This window comes from Cyprinus carpio, unplaced genomic scaffold (genome assembly GCF_018340385.1).
Source record: "Cyprinus carpio isolate SPL01 unplaced genomic scaffold, ASM1834038v1 S000006696, whole genome shotgun sequence".
Classification (NCBI taxonomy): Eukaryota; Metazoa; Chordata; class Actinopteri; order Cypriniformes; family Cyprinidae; genus Cyprinus; species Cyprinus carpio.
This window is the reverse complement of record NW_024879308.1, coordinates 170,640-191,473: the sequence shown is the minus strand read 5'-3', so window position 1 is coordinate 191,473 and position 20,834 is coordinate 170,640. Positions and strand designations below refer to the sequence as shown.

Below are 20,834 nucleotides of genomic sequence, written 5' to 3'. Positions count from 1 at the left end.
GCAAGCCAGGCCTTCTCGTCCAACATCAGTGCCGAAACTCACAAATGCACTTATTGAAGAATGGTAAAAAAAAAATCCCTTAAACAGATTGCCAAACCTTGTGGAAAGCCTTCCCAGAAGGGTTAAAGCTGTTATAGCTGCAATTACGGGCCAACTCCATATTAAACCCTGCGCATTAAAGGGATACTCCATCGCAAAATGAAAATTTTGTCATTATTCACTTACCCTCATGTCGTTCCAAACCGATAAAAGCTTTGTTCGTCTTCGGAACACAATTCAAGATATTTTGGATGAAAACCAGTAGGTTTGTGACTGTCCCATAGACTGCCAAATAAATAACAGTGTCAAGGTCCAGAAAAGTATGAAAAGCATCGTCAGAATAGTCCATCTGCCATCAGTGATTCAACCGTAACGTTATGAAGCGACGAGAATACTTTTTGTACATGAAGAAAACAAACAATCATCATCTCCGTGACAACTCCTCTCCTCCATCAGCGTAGCGCCATTTTGACAATTCGGAGCAGTACGCAGGCAGGGTACGCTCTTCCGTGCCAGCAGCGCTGCACTGTTTTCATTCAAACCAAAGCATAAATACACGTAAAAAATGTATCCTTGTGGCTATGAAGGTAAAATGACGTCAAAAAGATTTGCATACACAGGTTAATATTTAAGTGTACATAAGACTGTAAGGGTAAATTAAATTTGCATGCACGAGAAGCTTTGTAAAGGTGTAAATCGTAAAAAAAAAATCGTAAATCGTTTCAAGCGTAAGAAAAAATTATTTGCAGCATTTTACTGTTACTTGATTAAATGAAGAGTCAGTGAGAGGCTCGTTTGATTGTCTACAAGAAGAAGGTGGACCCGCCCTCCCCCTCACGCTTGCAAAACTCAGTTAGTGAGAGAATCATGTCAAAATTGTAAGAGCAGAGAAAAGAAATATACATATCGCATTATTTCTGGAACTTTTTGCCCCACATGCACAACAGGTCATTTAGACATTTGCAGCAGTTTGTTTTTTTGACACATACAGATTTGTTCTATGCAGTCGAGCTGTTTTGAAGTTCTTTAAAGTGTTGTTTTCACTTGCAAATCACCGTTCACAGGCTTGCAGTACTTTTGACCGTCTTTTGGCAAAAAAAAAAGTGCCCAAAGTGTTAGTGCAGAAAAATGGAAGTCAGAAGCATACAGATCATATTTATTTTGCTTTAGCATGAAGCTACAGTTTTACAATACATGAATTACACTTAGAAGTAACAGTAAAATGCTGCAAATCATGTTCTTCTTACGCTTGAAACGCGATTTACACCTTTACAAAGCTTCTCTTGCGCATGCAAATTTAATTTACGCTTACAGTCGCTTATGTACACCTCCACAAATATTACCCTGCATATGCAAATCTTTTTTACGTCATTTTACCTTCATAGTGTCACGGCCTGCGTACAGCTCAGATTTGTCAAAATGGCTCTACGCTGATTTGGAGAGACAGAGGAGAGGAATTGTTGAATAAAGTCATTATTTTTGTTTTCTTCGTGTACAAAAAGTATTCTTGTCGCTTCATAACGTTCGGTTGAATCACTGATGGCAGATGGACTATTCTGACGATGCTTTTCATACTTTCCTGGATCTTGACACTGTTATTTATTTGGCAGTCTATGGGACAGTCTCAAGCCTCCCTACGGTGAAATAACCCTTTAAGAATGGGTTGTCATTAAAGGTCAAGTGCATGTAAAGGCAGACGTCCCAGAACTTTTGGCAATAGTGTGTCATGCATATGAAAAGAAAACATGGCAGATGTGTTATTTATTAAATGAAATTACTATAGTCGGTTACATCATGATTAAATTATGATCTGCTATTGATATCATCACTTAGAGGCATTTGTTAAATAAAGCTAATATTATGTTTAATATATCATATACTTATTTTATTAACTAGCTCTTTTTGTGATTGCATTTCAATTTTGTATTCCAAAGCAAAGCAGTTGTTTAATGATTGATGCCCTGCTGACAAACACATTTCTGCTGACTAATTAGTTGTCATTAAATCAATATGCTCATGCAAAGTACTTCTTGTGCTCATTTTTTAAAAATAAACCTGTATGAAGTATAAAGTGGGGAGGGGAAAATGCAAGAAGGGAATATTATATTCTCAGATCTTGTTACGTTGTTACACTTACATTTATGATGTTAGTGTGGCTTTGTTAATTTACTGTTCTAAGCAGAGGTACTATATAAACTAAGTGTTATTATTAAAGCTATTAAAGGAATAGTTCACCCAAAAATGAAAATGTACTCACCCTCAAGCCATCCAAGATGTAGATGAGTTTAAGTTAGCATAATATGACTTGGTCACCAATGGATCCTCTGCAGTGAATTTTGAATTTTGTTATACAAACATTGTACAATGACAAAAAAGTATTCAGTTCAGTTCAGTGGGTGCCATCAGAATGAGAGTTCAAAGCTTATAAAAACATCACAATAATCCACATGACTCGATTATCCATTATCTTTAATAGTGCTTCCTCCAGTCAAAAAGCCCATCCTCTGATGTCCTCTCACATCAAAATCCAAAAAAGGCTTTATGCTAGGTTTCTTTCTTACAAACACAGCTTTTCACTTAACAAGATGTTAATAGATGGACTGGAGTAGTGTTGGTTACTCATCATGGATTATTATGTTTTTATCAGCTGTTTGGACTCTCATTCTGACGGCACCCATTCACTGCAGAGGATCCATTGGTGAGCAAGTGATGTAATGCTAAATTACAATGCAAATACCAGGTATTATACCATGATCATGTAAACTAGTATTGTGCAGTGCCATTAATAAACACACTAAAAGATGCAACATTCTTATTAGGAGGAAAAAAAAAGTTTTCAAAGGCATTTTGAACATAAAATTTATTTACAATTTTAAAGCTATAAAACAATATTACCCTTCAGTGAGTTAGGACTTCATATACATACAATTCAAGTTATCAAACACACAAATTTACATATCCATCCTTCCTCAGAAAGAAAAACATAAAAAATATGGGTCACTTTGATCCGCTTTTATCATGTTATTGCTAATGTCATTTTCTTTCATGTTCAAGGGCACATAACAGAAGTACAGAAAAGCTCTATCATTACAATCCTCTGCCTTCTGATTTCTTCTGCCTGTTACAGGCAAATCAACTAATACCACTTCAAGTAATAAATCTTGAGGTAATACCACATTGTGTCTTGGACTGCTTTGGTCGTATTACAGGGCCTTTAACAGGATTTCTCCTATGGTTGCTTGGTGTCAATCATTTTCACACACGCCAATACAGACACACCTCTTTGAAAAGGCACACAGACATAAATACACAAACACAAAAGGATGACATTGAGAGGAACCTCTCCCCTACCTTGAAGACTTAAAACAAGGATTAAATGTGTAACTATATTTATTATAAAGAAATAAAGAACATCTAGGTGTAGCTTTATCAAAATCATTTAGTAATAAATTAAAGAAGCAAAAAAGATCTTGTTTAAGACAATGAACCACCTTCAAAAGGGTTTTAAATTAAATTAAGTAGCAGAACTGCATAATGTTTTCTTTTGTTCAAGTAAGCACCACTATCGCATATGCAATGCCCTAAGCAACTCTAGACACGGATAATGGAATGTGCAGATCTGTGCACCAGTGATTGTAAACACTTACTCTGTGAGTGTGAAGAAGGAATGTTGGCATCAGTGAGCTATAAGTGGGGTGAGAGGTAACTGGACTAACCCTTTCACACAGACCAGAGTTAAAGACTGTCCACTTAAGTCAACCTTTCTTTGAGCCATTTTAACTACTATCCTCACTCTCTTTAGCATCCTTGGTCAAGCTCTCATCCACGTTCTCGAGCGAGTCTCCACGCTGGATGGACAGCTCTGCTGGATCCATCATGGGCAGTTCACTCTGTATGGGGTACAGCCACGGCTTATGATCTGGAGAATTTGCTGCTTTCCACGCAGGGTAGTTCTGACCGGCTTTATGGACACTTCTTAAGACCTGTGGAATGAAACAAGAGAATGAGGGAGTGGTACTAGTATCAGCGGAAGTGGAACTTTGTTTTTTTTTTGTTCTTGTGTAACCTAGACAATGAAATGGAATCCAGTTTTACTTCATTTTTTAAGCGGTGCAGTGACTCAAATGGCAGCAAGTCTTTTTTCTCAAGCATAGCTATAAATAAACAGTGTTTCTGGTTTCTGTCTGGGTCTTCTGGATTTCCGGCAGCACAGTGTATCATAGGGTGAAATACTGCCTATAAAGTCTGACTTCTGAACTAAAGTTAATGAGTCTGTTTTTATGTTTTGTTTTAATACAGCAGTATTACTAGACAAGAAACAATCCACTTAATCCACAAATAAATAAAAATTCTATTTCAAATTAATGATTTTCTATTGAAATTTCTATTTAAAAAATTCTGATTAAAAAACAGTATCACGGTTTCCACAGAAATATTATGCAGCACAACATTTTCAACACTTATAATAATAATAATAATAATAATAATAATAATAAAAAAGAATGTTTCTTGAGCAGTAAATAGAATGATTTCTGAAATATCACATAACACTAAAGACTAAAGTAATGATGATGAAAATTCAGCTTTGCAATTAGAGGAATAAATTACATTTTAAAACATATTCTATGAAAACAGAAAACAGTTTATTTAAATTGAAATAATATTTCACAGTATTACTTTTTTACTGTATTTTTGATCAAATAAATGGATCCTTGGTAAGCATGAGATGCAAAACATTTTTGAATGGTAGTGTATATATACACTTATGAATAAAATCTTAACACTTGGGGCCTGTACCATGATAGTAGTTGGACGAATTCAGAGTTACAAGATTAGTTTTGAGTTGACAAAACCAAACCACTCCAATCTGGCTTTGTTGGTACCACGATGCTGGTCATCAACTTTCTTCATCAACTCAGGTTTTGATCCTGAGTTTGTGGAGCACATGCGCATGAATGTTTGACATCAGTGGCAAACAGCCAATCACATGCCTTGCAGCACAGAGCAAGAATTATTTACTTCTTGCGAGAGAGCCAGCGAGATTCAAAACTCTTTTGCTAAAGGTTAAGAGATCGTAGAAAATACTTGTTCATGAAAAGAGGACAAATAAAAGAAATTATCTCGCTCTATCAGTGCAGTCACAAGTGAAACGTGTGACGTGAATTTATATAGTTAATAATTACTATATAAATTACTATAACAAAATGCCGCAAAATTCCAAGCTACTTTCACGGTACCTAAAACCCAGGATTGGTGCAAACTAAACTGAAACTTACCTGGCTAGTCAGCTAATCTGGCTTCATGGTACAGGCCCCTGATCAATGGTCAACGGAAAGACAAACACCTCATTGTTCAATAATAATTTATAAACACCAAGCGTGATGTACAGTCCACGTTATCAGTGCCCTTTGGACAGAGAAACTCTCTGGGAACACTGCAAACAGCCCTACCATATGCAGTAATAATTCACAAGACTATGAAATGGACAAATAAAAAGCCCCGATGCAATGTAAGACTGAGTTCCTGTTCATAATCAGAAGAACATCTACATCATAGTTATCTTTGGATAACACTCAATGAAGGCTGAAGAATTATTAAAGGTCTTTCTAACAAGTGTAAATTGCCACTGCTTGCTGTGTCAGTGATCATCATGAATGATTAATAAAGAAAAGAGATTTGTATTTAATAGGAGCCTAAGTGACACTCTCTTCTGTAAATGAAAAGAATGACTGTAGTCATGCAGCCTACAGACAGAACAAGATAAACAAGTTTCACTTTGGCACAGCAAGTGCTGCGTGAGCGTCTTCAGAACAAGATATTCCAGTAGGTTTCCATGGTAACAATTGTGATTTCACAAGCCTTAAACACTGTCCTACATAGAAAGACAATCGCATCCTCAAAGAGTACATCTACAGAAACAATAGAAAGACACAAAATATGTTTACTTACTTTTGGAGCCAGGACCTGAGATCCCTTGTTGACGACCCACTTTGGAAGAGACCCTAAAAGATGAAAAAATCATTACGAAACGGCAACAAATTAATGTCTTACAGTGTAAATAAATGATGGGTGAACATTTCAAACGTAGCAGGGAATCTGTTCATACCTCTGGGATCAGCTTGTGAGAGGTACGTGAAAATGCAGCTGTTGGGCCCTGTTGGTCTGATCAGGTAACCTGTCAGAAGGGAAACGGCCCTTACCAGATCCTTCCGTGGGGGAAATTTCTAAAATGATAGCAAGACTTTATTAAAAGATGTTTTTAATTTGTAAATGCATGTATTAATACATTATAATTATTTAATGAGCATAATATTTCATGTTCAAATATTTTCTCCTACACTCATTTGAGTTTGGATGGATGCAAACTTGTTCGAAAACAGTCATTATTTTTGCAATTGTTTTGGCACCACTAGTGGAGCAGACGACACATTTTACCTTTAAGTAAATCTGATATTTCACTAGCTCTAAATCAATGTATGTAACACAAAATGTATGATAACAGAAGGAGTAAGTAAATAAGAGACGTACCGGATGTTTCACTGAGAAGTTAATGATCACATACTCATTTTCAGATACCTGCCATGAGCGCAGGGTCACCACATCTCTGTTCTTCAATGGGTTTGGGCAGAGCCCTGTGAATAAAGAATACATTTTTATTTTTTATTTTATGACATGTAGGACCATAAACAGCCACAACATTAAAAGAGGAACCAAACTGACAATAACGTTGACTATAACTACAAACAAAAACATGGTCCCAGGAGGCTTTTCTTCAAAATTATTTTTCAAAATGTTACTAACAGTGTTAGGTGACTACCACTGAGACGAATAAAATCCCAAAAGATCAACTAGAATGAGCGTAAGATAAGAAAAAACGCTCAATAATTGATACAAATGTAAAAGATTACATGACTCACATGAATAGTAGCCCACATCAGCATTAGGAGCCAGACGAGCGATGTCAAAACTCTCAAGCATTGTAGGGTCCCATGTCTTCCGGTACATGCCGTCATGAAGCACGTCAAACATGGTGGCAGCCGATACATCCTTTATGTTCATTCTACACTGCATTGGAAACAACGCATTTGCATTAGTGTTGTTATGGCAGCAGTACACACAGGACTGGTCATGTAAATTAAATAGAAATGTAATAGAGAGAAAATGTAAAGATATTGTGGGGCTCCATAGAAAATATATGCAAAATGAATAAACAAACAAATAAATAAATAATATATAACCACACACCCACACATTACCATAACTACTATTAAATCATGCATAACCACTGACCCATTAAACATGTTATGATGTAGTAATATTAATGTTCCTAACAAAAGTTATAACATTTTAATAAAGCACACAAAATTATAAACAGTTAGATGCAGGGAAATATCTTACCTTGATTTTGTGCACTTTGGATAAGTTCCCTTTGCTGTTTGTAGAAGCTGATAAAGGGGCCACCTCGACCCAGACCTCCATGTCATTTTTATCATATTTACTGAGCCAGTTCTCCGTGGACAAGCATTGTCTTTTGAATTCATTAAACATGGATTCATCTGGAATTATTCCCGTACCGCGAGACATACCTGAAACAGATTCCCCGATCAAAAACACTGCGAGAAATACAGATCTTCCCAAACAAGATGCGTTGGAGGGAACGTGCTTCTACCAAGACTAAGTATCTTTGTTCTGTTCGCAAAGAATGAGGTGTTAACTATTATAGTCGCAGATCAACCTTTCAAGCTCGACAAGATTTTTCTAACACATTCCTTACCTGGCGTCAGCTCTTGCGCGTGGAAAAATATCGTCACCACTTCCGGGAGCAGAACAGGTGTATTACAACACTGCAAGGTGCGCAGCACTGAACAACAGTGATTTAGCACACTGACATGATCCTGATTGATATTCACAGGCTTTTATGTTCACAAGTAAGACTGTTGAAACTCTAGAACAAACTGGGTGTGTCGGACCGCCAGTATTGATTGGTCATTCGTGTTCAGGTCCAGTGGTCTCTAGCTACTGTTCCACTGATTAGCATGATACATTCATGAAGGAACCGCTAAGACGAGCTGTGAACTCCGCTTTGTGTTCACCAACCGAAACCCTTAAATCACCGGCAACATCATTAAACCCGTTTCTGTTCTTTGTGTTGCATGGATTATATAGAACTAACAGAACTTAGAGTTTAAAAACGTATTAAATTTATTAAAAACATTTATTTTAATAAAAGGGCCAAATAGTTGAAAAACATTAAACCATTATGTAACCTATTTTTTCTATATCTATCTATATATATATATATATATTTAAATATATAGAATATAAAAGTGTATAATATATCTATCTATATCTATCTATCTATCTATATATATATATATATATATCTATCTATATATATATATATATATTTAAATATATAGAATATAAAAGTGTATAATATACACGGACACATTTATTATAAATAAACCTTTATTTAATAATTATATTTAATTTAAAAATTACAAAAAACGTAAAAAGGAACATATTGCATAAAACTAAACATTCACCAGCTTTTAATTTTTTTTTTTTTGATGAAAATCAAGATTTAGACAGTACATTAAGACTCCTTTCATCGTTATTTAGTTATTCTAACTACATAATATATCAATGTAGTTCATTATTACTATCTAACACTATATGCATATAGGCCTGCATACAGAAACCAGAACCAGGACAAAAAGCAAATTTGGTGAAATATCTTTATTCATGTGATACATTTTGGTGTCTCTTTAACCTTCCATTTTTTTACAGCATATAATAATAGTATTTTGTTCACACAAACTTGGCTAAACACTAGTAGACAGCGTATTTCAAACAGACCAGCACACTTCAGAATAGCACACAGCTGAGTATTCAGTCAGGGACAAGTGATAGAGCTGTTCAGGAGGGTTTCACTCTTCTTACATATCAAACCATATTAAATGTTAATGTTTCGAACACACTTTATGCCCTTTTTTAGTCTTAGTGATGAAAGGATTTGTCGGTTTACAGTTGAATGAGAGGAAAAGTGACTGGGCTGGGGGCTTCGGTGATACCTCTCCAGCAAATAAAATCCCATTCGAGTTAAACTGTTGACACCCAGCATTACAGATGGGGCATGACAGTCTTTAATGTGACCAAGATAGGGACACGACTAGGTCTTTATGATACAGTAGCAAATTAGCAATGCAAATTTTACATCAACCTTTGATTAAAGGTTTACACATTGCTAACTGCCATTCCAGTCAAGCATACGACACACTGTTTCACAAACTAGTGAGATAATAAATAAAACACATGAAACCAACAGTCTTACGACAAGCAATACCAAGACGTGTCTGTACACTAAGCAATAGCCGTGTTGAAGGAAGAAATCTAAATATCCCATTTAACAAAACCTCATTAGCGCTATGCAATGTTAATAGGCTCGCGCAAACCACAGCGATGAGGCCTGAACTGCTGCATTATGACAACAAAACAAGCAAGGCATTTTGTGTTAGACCGTCTCTAAACTGCATGCTGTTCCTACACTTGCGCAGCAAAAACAAGACAGAAAATGAGTGGAATTAGTGTGAACTGCGTTCTATATCCAAGCTCAGAGTGACGTGTTACGATAGTTTCGTTAGTACATACACGTTTTTACAATTAACCTTAGGTTTTGTTACTACAGTCGTGGATAAGTCATTAAATATCTTAGGTTTTGAGTTTTAATGAAATTAAATATGTTTACAGAGCAATTTCCCTTTTCTAAGAACATTAAATCCTATTTTTCCCCCATAGTTCAATACATTCTACATCCATGCAACCCTCCGAAAATTATCATGTATAAAATTGTCCAGAATGAGGCTTTTCACAAAAAAAAAAAAAAAAACACTAATTTTTGTTGGCCATACATGTGTATTTCCTGAAACAAAAAGACCTTTAAATGATATCTGGTCCCAAATACCAATTATACAGAATATTGTGTCCGTGATATTTCACAACAGTTTCAAAAGAGATCCCTTCTGTATCTTTCTTTAAATAACCAAAAAACACTAACAAAATAGTGTGTAATGTTCATGTAAAAAAAATCATATGAATCAGTAACACAAGACTACAGCCTCTCAATGCAATAATGTCAAGCTCTTCCTCCAGTGAAATTAAAAAAAGGCTTAAAATGATGACTTCAGCCCCAGCTCTTGAACATGGTAACTTCACAACGATTATGACGGCACTGATGTGTGAAAACTCAAGAGCACGTGAGTGTATATCAGTCTGCAATCCCATATAATGCCATGCAGCCACAACAGATGAGAATCTGAATGGTTTTAGCATTTAATCTATGCTGTGATTTTACTTTTTTCTCCATTAATATATGTATTTTTGGAATCCATTTTAATACAGAGTAATAGCACATCCACACGGTTACTCTGAAAAGTCACTTGGGTCGAAAAGAAAGAAAAGGTTCTCCGCTCATGAACGGGGCCGTGAGAGGAGCGAGTGACCACTGAGAGGCAAGCTGTTTGTGTGTGAGGGGGTCGAGTGAGGGGGATGAGGGGGGGTTACTAGCATGAGCAGCTGCTCTCGGTAACAGGCAGCTCCGGAGGCTTCTCCAGTTTGATGTCGATCACTGAAAGTTCAGGTTAAGGATCAGTTAGTGACTAGATCATGTAAATTTGTATAAGTATGTCTTTACCCTTGGATTACCTTACATTCATTTCTGTGAGATGTCATTTTTTTTATTTCTGTTTTGGTTTAAATCATGAAAAAAAAGCCCTGGCTTATGATCTCCTGCTATCAGGCTGATGCGGACAAACTGATTCTGACATTTTAATGTGAGTGATGTCATATTTGTCAGAAGGCTTTTACGGTGCATGTGAAGGATACTGTCCTCTTTGCTTTTCTCTGGTGTACTATCCATTCCAGGCAAAGCAGCAGCAACACGACGAAACAGCTAGAAAAATAAAAAAAGTAAGTTAATTAGTTAAAAATCTAAAATCTTATAGTTAATGAGATATACATTACAGTTCAAAAGTTTGATTAAAATAAAATATAAACCATTCTAATTTGCTGATTTGCTGCTCAAGAAACTTTTATTATTGGCTATGTTGAAAACATTTGTTATGCTTAATTTTTTTTGTTTTTTAGAAACTGAGATCCTTTTTTTCAGGATTGTTTGATGAATAGAAAGTTCAAAAGAAAATTATTTATTTGAAATAGAAATCTTTTGTACAACTGCAAATGTCTTTACCGTCTCATTTGATCAATTTAATGTGCCCTTGCTAAAAAAAAAAATAAAATAAAAAATAAAAATAAAAATAAAAAAAGTATTTTCTTTCAAAACCCCATGCTTTGAACAGTAGTGTATCACTTATGGAAACTTTCCAATGTGCAAATAGCCCCGGTCTCCCCTATTTAAACTAAATCATAACTCCTACTGGGTAGAGATTAAAAAGGAGTGTATTTCTTATGACACTACCATTATAAAAAAACAAAGTTAATAGACTCCATGTTCTACTCATGCTGACAATAAAAAGCAATACAATATGCTAATAAAAAGCACAATGCACAAATAAAATGTCTACATCCAGTCTGTGAATAGCAAGTGGTGCTACAACACAGCACATAAAGAAGAATCATTCTAGCGACACTCACACTCGGCTAACATGCAAAGGACATCTGTGACACAGTACATCAAGCAAACAAAACTAAACAAAAACACAAAACAGCAGTCCAAAAGCACAGGACACCTGTGAATGTGAGGCGGGGGCAGAACGGCTCATAATGGGTGAGGCAGAGAAAGACAGAAACCAAAGGAAGCACAAGAAAGTGTGGTGGAGGGAAGGTAGGGCTGGGCCGTCCTCGTTTCTCAGTGATTCTACCTGTTTGACATTGTAGCCAGTCTTTGCGCTGGTTTCAATGAACATGACATTCAGTTCCTTAGCCCTCTGCTCGCCCCCTTCCGTGGTAATCTGTCTGCTCGACCGAAGCGGGGGGGGTTAGGGGGATTCAGGGAAGAAATACAGACAGACAAAAGAACTGCATCAAGAAGAGAAAGAGACAGAGACTGACTGAGGTTCACATTAGTATTGGGGAAAAAGAGGAATTAAGAGTTTTGATAGGACCCCATCACAGGTTGAAAAGTTGAGAAATGGCTGAAATCGTAATATTGATGAGAGATCACTGCACTGCAGATCAACGAAAGGCTATTCACAGAGAACACATTTGTTATTTGAGGACAACCTACAACAAAAAAATAAATGAACACCCTATCAAGGGAAGTGATGATAATGTTGTTGGCCATGTTTATTTTCAGCTTAAAGAGAGAGTTCACCCAGCAATTAATATTCTGTCACCCTCATGTTGTTTCAAGCCTGTTTGACTTACATTCTTCTGTGAAACATGAAAGAGTAACATAGAAGAATAGAGGAATGTCCAAACTCCTTTCCATCTACTTCTATAGTACAGTAAAAAGCTGCATGGTCATTCTGCTAAATGTCTACTTTTGTGTTCCACAGAAGAAAATGTTATACATGTTTCTAACGACACAAGGGTGACAAATAATGACCGAATTTTCCATTTTTTGGGGGTAAACTACTTCTTTAATGTTTCTACAATGCATCTGTGGCATTTCCTAAATTTGACCAACTTCCCACCGGAAATAATTTTGACTTTGTATAAGGAAATTTTAGAATAGCTTCAAGTACACAGCGCTTTTACAGATAGTTATGCCCAGACCAAGACAGAATCTGTGGACATTTTCTGCATTTGAGGGGAAAGTTTGCATAAAGGTTTTAGATATGGTAAAATTTGTTTAACTGAGCTAGACATTTATTGTTAGCTGAAAACATAATCAATAAAGCAAACTATTAAATAAAAGGACACACAAGAGGTAGGAGATGTAAATGACTTTTTTTGTGAATAACATGCATTTCATTTGAATTGATATCTGCAGAGCGTTCTGCTGAATACTGTGGCTGCAGAATCTCTGTGTGTGTTAATGTCACATTCCTTACATATTTCTTTTTGGTTTCCTTGGGCAGATCACAACTGATGGCTGGTGATTCCATCACACAAAAATGTTTGTTTGAAATGGAGTCAGCTCAATAGGAATCCGCACTAATGGGAGTTTCGAGTGAGGGCGTAATGTTCCTATGTAGACTGTGCATCAGGTTCAAGATGATCAAGCAAATTTGCGGCGTTAACCAACAGAAAGCTGCTTGGTTTAAAATTACCTGTGTGAGGATTTCTACACTAGTGTCAATGGACCTTTTTTGTTCCCAGAATTTTGCTCATGTGATCGCTCATGGAATACTTGCAAAATGCAACAGAACCCTATTAAAAATGCTTAAAAAATAACCAAAATTTTTACAAAAAAACACCATAAACTAAAAACAACATACAATATTAGCAAGATTTTTACATAAAAACATCATAACTTAAAAATAATAGGCTATTTTCTGTCCTGTTTTGAACCCCCTCATTGGAACACTTTGTTTGAATAGGCGTGGCGGATTGTAGACTCTGAAGTAAATGCCCACTGCTATGATTGGCTAACAGTTGTGTATGTTTGACTGCTGACATCCTTCATAGATGGACGCTGCTGTGATTTAGGTCAAAAACAGATAAATACTCAGTAAATATCAAACAATCTGTAATAACAGACAAAGCAATAGCGACCACATAATAAAAAGCTACTCACACATTTGTGTTGAGACATTACTGTCGGATCCAATATAGTCAGCACAGCACTGACTTTTCATTTCTATCTTTCTGAAAATCCTGCATCAAATTGTGCCTCGTTTGTAAACGAATCCACGGTAAAATAACGTGAAGAAAGAACCAAGTTTAATTGGATTAAACAGATTAATACTATCAGTTTAAATGGTTTAAATGGTATTTTTTTAATGCCCCCAGGGCATCAGTTTAAAAGAAGCCAGATTCTGTGAAAAAAAAAAAAACGCATACTTTGCAACCCTGCATCCAACACAAGCTTGAATGTTCATGGGTCGAGAGTAGGATTATAGATGATCTTCTATAGATCTTCTTCTGCAGGGGAGGTGGTTAGCCACACTATTACGTCATAAAGTGGCACATTCCACAACCTGTCATTTTGGCAGATTTGGTTCAATTTAAGCTGTTTTTAGACTAACAAGAAAGTTTTGAGTTCTAAAACTTACAAGATGTTTTTATAGTACAATTACCTCTTACATGTCAAAAGATCAAAGGAATTTTGATTTCTCAGTTCATGACCCCTTTAAACATTTATTTGAGTTGTATTTGTATTACTGTCATTGTGTGTTTAGCTCATTTTTACAACCTGAGGGCTTAGTCAAAATTATTTTCCATGGAAATCGACAATATGCTACAGATTTGGTTACATAAATTAGAAACCTTAGGTCTGAACTACGTCTGTATAATTTCACCCACCTGTTTGACGTTATAACCAGCTTTGGCGCTGGTCTCTATGTACATCACACCCAGTTCCCGAGCTTTTTTCTCTGCTGCCTCTACTGACACTTGCCTGCCATTGTCCATAGTGGAGGTGTGGACACAGTTCAAATTAAAATGGGTATGAAAAACAAAAGTTGTAATGGGAAATCAAAAATAAAATCAACACAAGAGAAAATATGATCAAACAGAAAAGAAACAATGGCACAAATTACTCAACATAATATTTAAATCGATGAAAAGGAGAAAACTGAACACAAAAAATAACTTAAAACGTGACGTCTGAGGGATGAACAAAGGATGCGTTCATCAAACTCCTCCAATTACTGTACCTTTTATCAGCCAAGTCTGTCTTGTTGCCAACCAACATGATAATGACATCACTTCCTCGCTCTGTTCTGACATCATCTATCCACTTTGAGGTTTGCTGGAAAGAGTTGAGATCTGAAGAACACAGGGAACACAAAAAAAAAGTCAGGCAAGGACTCATATAAAAAAAATAAAAAATGTCTTGTGTTGGAAATGACTTCATTGATAGATCGATTAAAAAAATCAGTTTGCACAATCCAAATTTCGCAGTGGTCAAATCAAACTTGATTCACTTCAAAGCAACGTTTTCTTAGTAGAAAGTTTGCAAGCAGACTGTTAGTATGAAGATTAACAAATCAAAGGACGGTTAGGTTAAAGCACAGGTCATTTCGATGCTCAGTATCAGCAGTTTGATGTTAAAAGAGAAGCACGTACAATCTACTTTTTATTTATTCCGAATAATAAAAAATATTGTTCCCAAGCAACCATACTAAGATGATCTGCCATGACTTAGAAGCAGCTGCCAAATTGTGCTAACTGTGCCCTGGAGGCATAAATCCTTGCTGACCCAAGGAGTGAGGCTCAGACTCACTGGTGATGTCATAGACCACCACAGCAATAGTGGAGTCTCGGATGTAGCTGGGAATGAGGCTGCGGAAGCGCTCCTGCCCTGCAGTGTCCCACAGCTGGAGCCGAACCTGAGGGACCAGCAAACCAGGGTGTGCACAGAAAAAAGTAGAACAGAGAAAAGAAAAGATATAAAGAGAGGATAGGGCAAGGGAGCAGGGTAAGTGAAAAGGACAACATCAAAGAAACAAAACAAGAATGAAATGGAGAAATGCACCTAAAAAAAAATTACCATTTTTTTCTTATGAAGTTCTGTATTTATAGATCATGACCTCAGGTTTTTATTAAATAAGAATAGGAATAATTTTAAAGACCATCTGAAGGCATTTGGGCATTTCTCCATTCCAGCTCTCTGAATGACGCTGCTTTCTGCAAGATGCTTTGCAAATGGCACTCCATACATGTAACAACATGTAACTGGACATGCTTTCAGTCTAATCACACAAAAAGCACTCCACGTTTCATAATCAAAACGTGGCGCGGGTGTTTTTTATATGAATGTATCTTTGCAGGGAACCAACTGTCTTCAGAAAAGCTTCGATGTCATTTTCATTTCATCTTTCCAGATAGTGATATATACACACACTATATATATACACACACGCGCACACACACACACACACACACACACACACACACATAGATAGATAGATAGATAGATATCCCCCCGGGGGAAGTGCCACCTCATATAGAGTGTAAGTCTGTGGGAAACACTGATGAGGGTGAGTAAATGAAAACAAAATGTATACCTCTCTTCATATTAAGTGTTTTTTCATTTTATTTTAACTTTACCATGAATGCTCAAATAAACCAGCACACCTATAAAGCTCCATGAGTGCCATTTACTCAAGCAGTACCCAACTTGACCCCACCATGTGGTGAAGCAGGAGCACTAGCTACCTACTTGCTATATCATAGACCACCACTGCGGCTGCTGAGTCTCTGATGTAACTGGGAATGAGGCTACGGAAGCGTTCCTGCCCAGCAGTGTCCCACAGCTGTAGCCGAATCTATGACCATCCATGCAGCACAACAGGCATGGGGACCCATTCAGCACCCAGCCATGGAAGAGAGTGGGGTGAGGTGGACAAAGACACAACCCAACTTAAAAAGGTGAAATCAAAATAAATAACAAACTAATGACATGAGCTACAAGCATGCACAAAGAATTACGCAAATGATAACCATGATGAATCTGTGACATAGACAGTGATATCACCTGATGAACTTCAAATAAATAAATAAATAAAGATGTCTTATAGACTTTAAAGGAGATATTAGAAAACATCAAGGCGAATGACTTGAGCCAGTGTGTGTCAAAACCATCTACTGTACTGGTGCTAATATTGTTAGTCAATATTTAAACTAAACTAGACTTTATACAAACATGCTAGCTTTCTAATAAGCCAAAAGGCTTGGACACACAGAGACTCCTTGGAAATTATTCTAGAAACGCTGATCTCTGTCCTACCGTGCGGTCTTCCAAGTACATGGTTTTTGACAGAAAGTCTATACCAATAGTTGCCTGTAGAGAGAAACAATGAGTATATTAGTGCACACTGCAAAATCGGTCATTAAAGGAATATTTGTTTTACTTTTTAGACTTTTTATCTTCAGTGGAACACAAAGGGAGATATTTTGCACAATGTTCATACTGCTCCTTTCCTTACGGTGAATGTATACAGTCACCAGAGTCTGATACGATTAAAAAACAAATGTCTCATATAATTGTCCTTATTCACAGAAAATCTCATTTGCTCTTTTTTTAAGACACTCTGCGTCAAATTTAACAGCAAACTTGATCTCAGTGGTATGAATGAGATTTGAGATCTACGAACTAAATTAACACTTGCAAAGTACCAAATGCAAGTTAAAATCCATCATACACTGCCATTAAAAAGTTTGTTTTTAAGGAAATTAATAGTTTTATTCAGCATTTAAGTATGCATTAAATTAAATTTATAATGTTAAAATAAGAAATGTTTCTTGACCACCAAATCAGCATATTATAATGATTTCTGAAGGATCATGTGACACTGAAGACTGGAGTAATGATGCTGAAAATTCAGCTTTGCATCACAGAAATAAATTACAATTTAAAATATTTTTCAAATAGAAACCATTTATTTTAAATTGCAATAATATTTCACAATATTACGGTTTTATTATTGCACATTTATTTAAAAAAAATGCAATCTTTATGAGCATAAGAGACAATATGGAAACAACATTTTTTCTATAAAGTATCTCATTTTGTGTTCCATGGAAGATAAGGTTTGGATCAACAAGATGATGATTAAAAGACAAAACAATTTTTATTAGCAAGTGAACCATTCCTTTAGAGAACAACAGTGAACCAAACCTTTGCGTTACAGATTTTACAATCTTTGGCCAGATATTAAGATGCACAGTAACACGGTAAAAATTTGTGAACACAATATGGGCTCTGACAGTCAAAGCAGGTGTTACCTGATAGGTATTATCGAAGCTGTCATACATAAACCTCGTGATAAGTGAAGTTTTGCCGACTGTGGAAAAAGAGAAAAACATAAAGCATTAGAAATAAGGGCCTCACAGTAAATACGTCTCTAAACATAGTGTGCTCCCTACACAGACAGCATGCCTGGTGTTCGCATTGAAAGCATATTATGCTGTCAAGAAGGGAAGGGGTGCACTGGTCTGCAGGATGAGTCTGAACTCTGATCGCTGTGTTGGCAACATGGGTGTCGCCGTCCTGCTTTCACAGCAACATACCATTTCAATACAGGCTAAGATACGCTGTAACTCTCGTTTACGACAGCACGCTGTTCTTTTTTTTTTTTTTTTTTTTACGTCAGATCCAGCCATTATGAAAAGAAAAAGTGGATGAGGCGTGGATGATGTGGCAGTTAAACATCCCTGATGTGATTTATGATCTCATTATCTTGATAGTCACAGCCGGCTAGCTAGAATCGTGCTAACTGCTATCCGCTAGCAACCATCTTCACAACAGACAGTATTGTTATATACACTGAAACATGTTCATTCACGATTGTAGCACAATGTTGTTTGCGTTTCACGTGTTGAAAACCAATGATCGATGTGATCACATATAAAAGGCCTTTAAAACGGGAGATCTCTTTTTTTTGTGGCTAAGAACAGACAACACAAACGTGCTAATACTGCCTTCGATGTCTACATGCGAGAATACATAAACACAGAGGAGAAAGACAGACGTAACAATAACATACTTTGTCGATTAAAGCAGAATTGAGTTTATAATCCTATCTGGTATCTTTTTTTATATATAGTTTGGATACTGCAGGATGTTAGGTTAAATGCCACATGACGTCTGTTCGTGTATTGTTCATGACAACCGTTTACTGTAACGTAAATATTGCAACATCTTAACCCCAACTCCCAAACTGTAAAAGAACACAAACCGCCATAAAATTATTCACATGTATCATCTAATAACATATACCCCTCTATAACACCCTAAAACTTCCCCTTTCTCTCTCCACGACTCACCACATGTTAACTCAAAACTCACCTACCTCTTTGCTCGCCCAAGAAAACCAGCTTAAATTTCCGCAGAGGGTTGCCAAACTCTCCGCCACCGGTCGTTGTAGACATATTTATCGAGTACAATAAACAAAAACTATCTAAATATCTAAATATGTGTGCGCGGACGAAGGACACACAGTACAGTGCTGTGACGGAGCGCCGACAGCTGCTGAGTCCTGAGTGGCAGCGCCTCCTAGTGGCCAGAGATGGAAACGCAGGACACGCTTTGGCTGTGTTTCTATTGAGAGCTGCCTGCCAATGCTGACTAGGTTCCAGTCAAGTGGTTGAGCGCGACAATGATTGCCAAAATGCTGTCCTAATAGCCAGCTGACTAGGCTTTGAGACACAGCCTATGTCTGCTTTCATACCAAACAATCGTGCAGCATTTAAATCCTTAATTTTCCTTTTATCTTGCGAAACAACTTAACATAGCCAACAGTACATTTTCTTCATAGAATTCCTAATTGTATTTAGAATATCAGTTTATGTATAATATTTTAAATGTTATCTAAATATTTTATATAAATCTGAACTCATGTTTAAGGGTGAAAGCAGTACAATAACAATATATAAACATTTATTTGGAGGTTTAATCATGAAATAGCATAGTATCATTTTTAAAAATGTTTTATTTGAAAATGTACACCATGGAATCTTACTACAGTTAAATATTTCACAAATTTCTGGTATGAACAGGGGGTGGGGGGTTATTGAAATTAATGGGATAACATTGGAGATGACTAGAAAAATCTAGGCCAGTCTTGACACCCAAAATGTTTCACACAGAAAACAGTCACTTGTCAATAATGTCATTAATCATTAAAAAAATGCCCCGACATTGATACGCAAAATAGGTCCTTAAAAATTATATGTACTGCACAAAGCCTATGCATGACCGTCTGTACCTCGTAACTGACTTATTTGAAATTAAAATTTGAAATTGAAAACCCTTGACATATCGAAATGCTATATTTGGCAAAATGGGAAAAGACATTTTCATAAACTGAATGTAACTGCACATTGTACCTGGAATAAATACATGTAATAAAATAGTCCAAAGTAAGCATTTGAAAGAGTAAATATGTCTTAGCAAAGAATAACTCCATGAACAAAAATATGTTAGCAGGGCATGCAAAAGAAACAGAAATAAAGAATTTAAAATTGGCACTGAATGTGACCTAAATGGTTATTCAATAGGTGCTTCCATTTTCTTCAAGATTATATCTTAAATAAATTACCACTATATTACTGGGACACTTTTAAGAACTTCGAATGTATAGGGGATTACAAAACATACAATACAAAACTCTCAGAGTTTTGCTTCATTTAGCTCCATGCTTTCAAATAAAGATCTCGGTTAACCACATTTTGCTGGCATTAAAAACACCGGGAACTTTTCGGGGCTCATTTTCTTTGGATTTTCTTAAAACTCACAGCCAGCATGTCCAAAAAGTCCTTAAAGATAATCTTACTCATCTTAATTCACAACCTAAATTATAGTGTTTGCAAATAAGTTAGTATCCGTTTGCTCCTCACAGTTAACACTGTTAATGTTGATGATGACATGCAGGTTCATTCACAAACACATGTACTCATGAAAGAAACTAAATGATTGTTTAATTCAACAGATTGAAACTGCAAGGCAATATCATAGACAAAATATGAACTAAAAACTCCAAAGCATTCCTTTAGTTCACAGCCTTTCTACCAGAGCTTTGGCTCTGGTGTCACCAGCAAACGGTGTTTGGTAAAAAACTACTAATGAGGGGCACTGCTTACATGCCCTAATTAGGAAAAACACAGCTAATATTTGTTGAAAAATACCATGTTAAGCCCACATAAGGCCATCAACAGGGCATTCAGCA

The 20,834-nt window shown here is 36.3% G+C and overlaps 2 protein-coding genes across 7 annotated transcripts; both read right to left on the bottom strand.

The window, feature by feature from the left end:
• Positions 1-2,880: 2,880 nt before the first annotated feature.
• Positions 2,881-8,000, bottom strand: LOC109060322 (START domain-containing protein 10-like). Of its 2 annotated transcripts, XM_019077482.2 has the most exons (7): positions 7,814-8,000; positions 7,438-7,625; positions 6,957-7,104; positions 6,568-6,671; positions 6,146-6,263; positions 5,989-6,041; positions 2,881-4,022 (listed from the first exon to the last, which is right to left on the bottom strand). In XM_019077482.2, the coding sequence occupies exons 2-7, from the start codon at positions 7,621-7,623 to the stop codon at positions 3,816-3,818; spliced, it is 816 nt and encodes a 271-aa protein (XP_018933027.1). In that variant the 5' UTR covers positions 7,624-7,625; positions 7,814-8,000; the 3' UTR covers positions 2,881-3,815. The 2 variants fall into 2 exon arrangements, with proteins under 2 accessions (XP_018933027.1, XP_018933029.1); XM_019077484.2 differs by lacking the exon at positions 7,814-8,000 and having other exon boundaries at positions 6,957-7,099; positions 7,438-7,573.
• A 763-nt stretch (positions 8,001-8,763) lies between these two features.
• LOC109109378 (ras-related protein Rab-6B-like) lies at positions 8,764-19,173 on the bottom strand. 5 transcript variants are annotated; one of them, XR_006159730.1, is made up of 9 exons: positions 18,960-19,173; positions 17,893-17,951; positions 16,895-16,948; positions 15,389-15,494; positions 14,820-14,931; positions 14,467-14,560; positions 11,919-12,012; positions 10,924-10,990; positions 10,583-10,666 (listed from the first exon to the last, which is right to left on the bottom strand). XR_006159730.1 is itself a non-coding variant. In XM_042755419.1 (8 exons), exons 1-8 carry the CDS (start codon positions 19,036-19,038, stop codon positions 10,602-10,604), a joined length of 636 nt encoding a protein of 211 aa, XP_042611353.1. In that variant the 5' UTR covers positions 19,039-19,172; the 3' UTR covers positions 8,764-10,601. The 5 variants fall into 5 exon arrangements, 4 of the variants coding, with proteins under 4 accessions (XP_042611353.1, XP_042611352.1, XP_042611356.1 ...); XM_042755419.1 differs by lacking the exon at positions 11,919-12,012 and having other exon boundaries at positions 8,764-10,666; positions 18,960-19,172; XM_042755418.1 differs by lacking the exon at positions 14,467-14,560 and having other exon boundaries at positions 8,764-10,666; positions 18,960-19,171.
• Between the last annotated feature and the right edge of the window lie 1,661 nt (positions 19,174-20,834).